The following is a 7,233-nucleotide window of genomic DNA, read 5'->3' on the forward strand; positions in this document are numbered from 1 at the left end:
AGCCTGAACATGGGATGTGGCAACCAGAAATGACAGAGTGAACCTCCCCCTTCCTCCCCTCCACACAACCCCCCACCCCCCAAAAAAACAACAACAAAAAAACACACCTCCAGAACAAAGAAAAGCACCATTCATAGGAATGAATGTATCTATAGCTATAGTGGCAGTTGAGGTATTCCCACAGGCATCTATAGAACGAAGAAATTAGCTCTCCATGCCCCTCCCCGTTCCTCTCCCCTCACCCTTTCCTCCCCCCCCCCCCTCCCCCAATCTACACTGCCCTCCAACCCACACTGACACTCCTTTCTACATCCACCCCCAAGTCTGCTCTTGCCCCACCTTTCTTCCCACAAACCCCCCACCTCCACCACCCTCAAGCACCCTCTGCTAGCCCTCCCAACCCCCCCCCCCCCCCCCCTGCCCCCCTCTCCCTCACCCACTCACCCACTCCCTGTCTCTCTTCCCGGCCAGCCCTGCTCAGGGCACAGGTTTTTTCCAGGTGTGGAAGGGAAGCTAAGGTGTGGAAGGATGCCGTGAGTTTTGGCACGTGCATCTTGACAATCCTGGCAGAGGGTGCCAATGTAAATAAGCCGTGGAGCCTACTTTGCTCTCCTCCTCCTCCTCCTCCTCCTCCATTGCCTTCCCATGGGGCAAGGGGAAAGGAGGAATTGATGAATATGTATTGTTGGAGAGATGAGGCCTGGGTTTAGTGTTCATGTGTGTGTGTGTGTGTGTGTGTGTGTGTGTGCGTGCGTGTGTGTGCGCGCGCGCACATATCATATGTGTGTGCATGTATATAGATCTATGCATGCATGTGTGCACTTGTTTCTTTTTTTGTTGTTGTTGTTTTCTGCTTGTTGTTCTTGTTTTTTTGTGTGTGTTTTTTTCCTCTGTGTGTGTGTGTGTGTGTGTGTACACACTCGTGTATCAGAGACCAGGGTTGATAAATAAGCATGAATAATTAAGACTTTATCATGCCTGCTTTAGTAAATAGAGCGAATGTGAATAAACAGATAAATGTGGAGCACCTGCCAGAAACATATCTACAGGCAAATTAGGAAAGTGGTTAATCAGCTAAAGAGGGTAAAGATTATTTCAGTCTGTCAGTTAACTATCCAGCAGCATAGATACCAGCAAGACAGGGCAATACGAGGTGCCGAATGACATAAATGTCCTCGGCCTTATGGCTGGTTTTGCTGAAACGACGACAGTTTGATTGGAACAGCCCCATAAAACTGACAGAATCTTTTTTTTTAAACTTTTTTTATGATACTTAAGATTATTTCATTCATATTGATAAGCTTACATTTGCTTTATATCTGTTAATCTGTTTCTAATCTGTCATGTTTCTCATCTTGAACAGTTTTTGGGAGCTCATTACAGGACAACTCCCACACCCCTTCCTGAACCCCTAGTTACCTTTACCTCCCCCTAAAACTGTTGCGATTAGGAATATTTTTTAACATCTTTGTCCGTCTGCCTCTGGAATTAAAAGAAAAGGAAAAGAACAACAAACAACAACAAAACAGATAAATAGAAAAACCGTGAAGAAAGAGAGAGGGACAGTCAAATGACCAGATGGATTCAGTTTTGCCCAATGGTTGCAGCAGCCATTTACTTTCAGAAACAGCTTTCATACACATCTGTGCCCTCTAAGTGAAAACTTAGTCATTTATAGTGTTTAGCATACAGCAAACTGTACTTCTGGGGTGGAAAAAAAAAGGGGGGGGGGGGGGGGGTGATAGGAGGAGATTCTCTGTGTGGACTGGCTTTGTGCATTTCACATGCAGAAAAATGTTGGTTCAAGCATTAAAGCAAAGTTTCAAAAACTGGTCTTTAGCTGAATAATGGTTTCTAAACTGACATTGAAGCTGAAGAATGGTTCTGGAAAAGTCTGGCTCCCCCCTACATCTAACAGGGAGGCGAGGGAGGGGGTGTTGGGAGGTGTGTGTGTGTGGGGGGGGGGGGGGAGAAAATGGTAATCAATACTTGTGTGCAAAGTCATTCTGGTAGAAAGAAATGAATACTCATATATGAATTGAACATTATGAACAATGAAAAAAAAAAAAGAAGAATGTTTTGTCTGGCTCATTGCCTTGTTCGCTTTCATCTTCTCCCCCACCCCCACCCCCCACCCCCTATGCACAGATGATTTGTGTGGAAGTGGAGGATGAGGAAATCCTACTGCCAGTTCCTGTCCACCTGTGTTTGAGAACTTTGGGAAGCGTGGTGTTGCAGTTGTACCCCTGTTATTGCAAGGGGGGGGGGGGGAAGGGAGAGCGGGGGAGGGGGTGGGTAGGGTGAAGGAATGGAGCATGAGCTGGGAGTGGGAAGACTGATGAAGGGGTGTGTGTGGGGTGGGGGGGGGGGGGGTTGGGGCTGTACACTGCAGCAGAGGTAGGAATGCTGGGCTCTGACAGCCGTTATTCTTAAACAACATTTAATAATAATTTTAAAATGATAATAATAATAATGATAGATTTACCACTATTGATTATTAATAGTAATGATGATGTATTTGTATTTGTATTGATATTTGCATTTGTATATATCACTTAACCTGTGATTCAGAGTGCATTTAACAGTTTATGTGGCATGAAAAATCAATGTAACATTAACAATATCACTCACAACTCACACACCTCTCCCACATGAAGCCCCCAGTCCACACACAAAAATTGGCTCTTGCACACATGCACAAAGATGGTTGGGAGGGGGTGGGGAGATGGGGGGAGGGAGGGAGAAAGATCTATGAAGTTTAAAATGTTGTTTGAACAAAATATGTTATGGGATTAGATTTGAAAGCTTTAATAGTGGAACAGTGTTTGATTTTTGGACACATTACCCTGATATTTGCTTTTGTGGAGTTTGGAGGTTTTCAGTTTTCTGTTGTGGGCAGTGCAGATAGGTTTTAGTGTTGTGGTCATCAAACTTAAAAATAAAACTGCATGTTACACTGTATGTCACACTGGTGATGTACAACAGTGTTCTGATTATACCATAATATTGCCGTATTGCAGTGGTCTTGATTTAACAAAAAATATATTATTATAATTTTGTTTTAAGAATGAATGCAATGAGAACAGACATTGATAGTTATAACTCTGTGTCTCTCTTCCTCCTTTCCCTCCCCCATCCCCTACTTCTTTCTCAGACAACCTTGCATGGATCACAGTGTTAACCACAAACACACACATACTTGTGCACACACACACACACTTGCGCGCACACACACCGCCCCACACACACACATGTACATGTGCACACATACAGACATACACACACACACACACACACACACACACACACACACACACACAGAGCATGCTCACACAAAGAACACTTGGATGCAGTCAACTATTCACAGACTGCCTGTCTGAAAACACGCTGGAGGAAGATCAGGAAAAGAAGAACTGCTTTATATTATTTTTACATTACGGTTGTGGTGGTAGTTTCAGGTTTCAGACAGAAGTTAAAACCCCTACCCTAACCCTCATTTATTTTAGTGGGGTTTATACGTTATGCTCTTTTGTACGCTTTGAATGTGCTATACCATTACAAACTTATCCTTGTAAAATGTTATTAAACTATTATTGTACTACTGGAATATCTGCACACAAGCCAGTTTTTCTTGTATTTTTTATGAGGAGACTGAAATAATTTGATTGACTGATTGATTGATAGATTGAATTCTCATTCACCACTTTGCTTTTAAGAGAGTTGCTTAGCAGATGGGGTGTAGGATATATATGAATTTCTCCAAATGCAGTGAAGCCTCCTTGAGTAACTGAACTGAACTGAACTTTGTTGTTGATGATTTTGTGCAGACATGAGGAAGGCGTTGTCCAGAGACAAGGAGAAGAAGTCCATGGTTCCCTTACCGCACCCTGTGCGCCCAGAGGATCTGGATTGACCAGAGTGGGCTCAGGCGCGGTCGTGGTGGTGGCGGTGGTTGTGGGGACGGAGAAGCCAGGAGGAGGTGCTGTTTGTGGTGAATGTGGTGCTGGCCGTGGTGGCCAGCTGTCTGCTGTTCACCCTTATGTGGGTCAGCTGGCGGGGTGGGGGGGATGATGGTCGGCAGAGGGGGGGAGGAGGGGACCGACGACCGTTTCCCTCACGCAACGATTTGTGATGGAAGTCGCTGATAGCATCCATTTTCTTTTCTTTTCTTGCTTTTTTTTTTTTAGGGTGGGTGATGGGGTTCAAGGTAATTGTTTTTGTTTTTTCAGTGTATATTCCCGTTACACCACAGTCTTGTGGTGGCAGCCTGCAGTTGATTAAAAAGTAAAGTCACTGATTGATTTGTAGGAAAGTTCAGCGTGTGTGGTTGCTCTCTTTGACTGTGTGCCTGTTAATAAAGTTAATCAGTGTGTGCATGTGTTTGTGTGCGTGTGTGTTTGTTTGTTCATATGCATTTATTTTTGAGTGGGTGAATGAATTAGTGAGATGTCAAATGACTGTATATTCATATCAGAGTAACTTGATCTTGCAGTGTGGTTGCTTGTATCACATTCAGAAAACACTGCAGACAGCGTGTGGCAGAAAGATATTTATGCATTACTGCTTGTCACAGAAAAAGGTATAAGAAATCCAGAAAATATGTATGAAATTACGAAAAACTGATAACACATCAAGCAATTTATTAGTTTAAAGTCTTTAGAGTCTTTATATCTTTTTTGTTGCTGATTTATTACAAAGGAAGAAACTCATTCTTGTGACAGAAAAAAAAAAATCAGTAGAAATCCTGAAAATCTGAATGCAAAAATATTGGTAACCGATGATAAATCAAGCTAGAGAACTTTTATAACTTTGATTTTATTCTTATTTTGATGAAGAAACTTTGTAAATGACAAAGATGTTAGAAAAGTTTAATCAGTTGAACTTTAAAGGCTTTTATAACTAAAAGTTATCAAACAACTTCATAACTAATCAAACAAGCGAGTGAACTTTTAAAAGCTTTACTTTTGTTGTTGTTGTTGTTTGTTTGTTCTTATTTTTGTTGTTGTTGTAGAACAGTTGCATTAGCTTATTGTTCAGTGAATGTACCGAAAAATACCGCTGTCACGTTTGCCCGAAAAATACGGCTGTCACATTTGCAGTGTATCTGTGGGGAGTTGTTACTCTTGGTGTTGGCATGTTTGTTTTGTTCCCTCCAGACATGAGGAAGAAATTGGTTAGGACAGGCAACGAAGAGCACATGTGTTCAGTTAGCATTGTGAAAGTAACAAACACAGCCTGTAACTAAGCTTAACGTTCGCACGCAGGCTTTTTTGGCACCCATCACAATTGTTCTCTTGGAGTTAAAAAAATAAGATGAAATAAAATAAAATGAAATAAACGCCATTGTAGAATAGGAAATGAAACACGCGTGAGTCATCATTGGCATGCCACTAGTTTAGATTTGGTTGATTGGTTGTTTAATCTCTCACTCTCTCTGTCTCTCCAATTATATATATATATGTGTGTGTGTGTGTGTGAGTCTGTCCATATGCAGGTGATTTGTTTCACACTGAAAGCATACTCATGTAATTATTTTTAAATTGTTCTTTAAAATTCTTTATGTAATGATAATCAATGAAAAAGTTGCAGAATGAAACAAAATAAGCTAACCATAGAAATATATAGATATATTGAGAGAGGGATGGAAATCTTCTGAATTTAATGCAGTAAGTAAAATGAAATGGAGGAATCAGCCCGAGACTGGAACTGTTAATGTTGATACAAAGTATTAGTTTCTTTCATTATCCCCCCTTTTCTCCTCTACTTTCTCCTGTCCCATCATCTTTCATCTTTTTCCTCCTCCTCTATTTCCTTCTGCTTCTTCATCTCCTTCTTCGTCTTATTTGTTCCTTTGATTTGTTTTTAAATCAGAAGGAATTTCTGAACATGATTTTTGCAGATTATTTCAGTTTTATCTCAGAGCGATTTTATTATTTCCGTTTCCAAAGATTAACATGCCGTTCACATCATGATGTGTGAATAATAAAACGAAAAACCGGGTAATATCAGTTTTTTTCTCCAGATGTATTTGTTGTTGATGTTGTTCTTACATGCACAGGTGACTCTTGGACTTTGGGCTCGAGCCATGAATCTGGCAAGAATCCAAGTATATGTTTTCCTGCTGCATGTACAAACGAAATTGGAGATGCCTGCAAAGTTGCCCACTCCTATCAGCAGAATGTAAGCATGTGCAAACGCACACACACACACACACACACACACACACACACACACTTGCACCACACAGCTTTTTTATTTTTGTATTTTTATTAGAAAGTGGGAAGTAAAGATTTCTATAAAAAGAAAAGAGAACAAGATGGGAGAAAGACAGGTGCTGATATTAAAGGAAGGAAAATGGATGCTTGATGTGAACTGGCAGTATGTCGTTTTTTTATGTTTTTTTTCTTTTTTTTTTTTTTGCGTGTGTATGTGTGTGGGGTTTCTTTTCCCGTGAAAGATTCTTTTCTTGGCTTCTTCGTCTGTGACTGTGCTTGAGCAAATTCCATTGAACTGATCAAAAACAACTTTGGATTCTTGAATTCTCATTTGTATTGCTTTTCTTTTATTGTAGAAAATAAAGAAATGTCTTAACAACTTATGCTCTTGTTTTATTTGTTTTTGTTGTGTATGTGTGTGTGTGCTTGCCTGCATGCATTAAAAAAAATGTTTAGACTTTGCTTTTCTGTCTGTCTGTTGGTATGTCTTTGTCTATCTCCCTCCTCTATTCTTTCTCGTGTATATACACACATACAAATTCTCCCTTCTGCTTTCTCTCTCTCCCTGTCTCAAGCGCGCGTACGCATGCGCGCGCGCACACACACACACACACGCCAAAACCATATAAATTTTTTCTTGTCCACATACACATGTTCACATTTTTTCTCCCTTTCTCTCTGTCCCCGTTACACACACACACACACACACACACACACACACACATCCCATTGGTTTACACGACCTTCAGATTATCTCCAAAACTTTCCTCGAACAACTGAATAAACTGTCCAAAACTCAACTGCATGATGCCAGATGGTTTCCATTCGTGGTCTGGTTGTGCTCCATGTGTTTTGTCTGGGTCTACTTATCTACAGGTGCAGTGCAGGTGTCACTGCGGTGACGACACGTGCATCACGTGTCAAGTGAAGCCGCGTGCACGAGCAGCGTTTCACTATACGGGTTACGAACTGACAAAACAACCAGTTTCTATTCTGGACTGACAGGAGAAAATGAACC

The 7,233-nt window shown here is 41.2% G+C and overlaps 1 protein-coding gene across 1 annotated transcript in view; it reads left to right on the forward strand.

Annotated features, from left to right (window-relative positions):
• The window catches only part of LOC143296098 (N-alpha-acetyltransferase 20-like), a 20,793-nt gene extending 14,195 nt beyond the window's left edge, over positions 1-6,598 (forward strand). Inside the window, exon 6 of the mRNA XM_076607870.1 lies at positions 3,828-6,598. Coding sequence (XP_076463985.1) covers positions 3,828-3,913 — 86 coding nt within the window. The 3' untranslated portion in view covers positions 3,914-6,598. The remainder of the gene's footprint in view (positions 1-3,827) is intronic.
• The last annotated feature ends 635 nt before the right edge of the window (positions 6,599-7,233 follow it).

The sequence above is a fragment of the Babylonia areolata genome, chromosome 21 (assembly GCF_041734735.1).
Source record: "Babylonia areolata isolate BAREFJ2019XMU chromosome 21, ASM4173473v1, whole genome shotgun sequence".
Classification (NCBI taxonomy): Eukaryota; Metazoa; Mollusca; class Gastropoda; order Neogastropoda; family Buccinidae; genus Babylonia; species Babylonia areolata.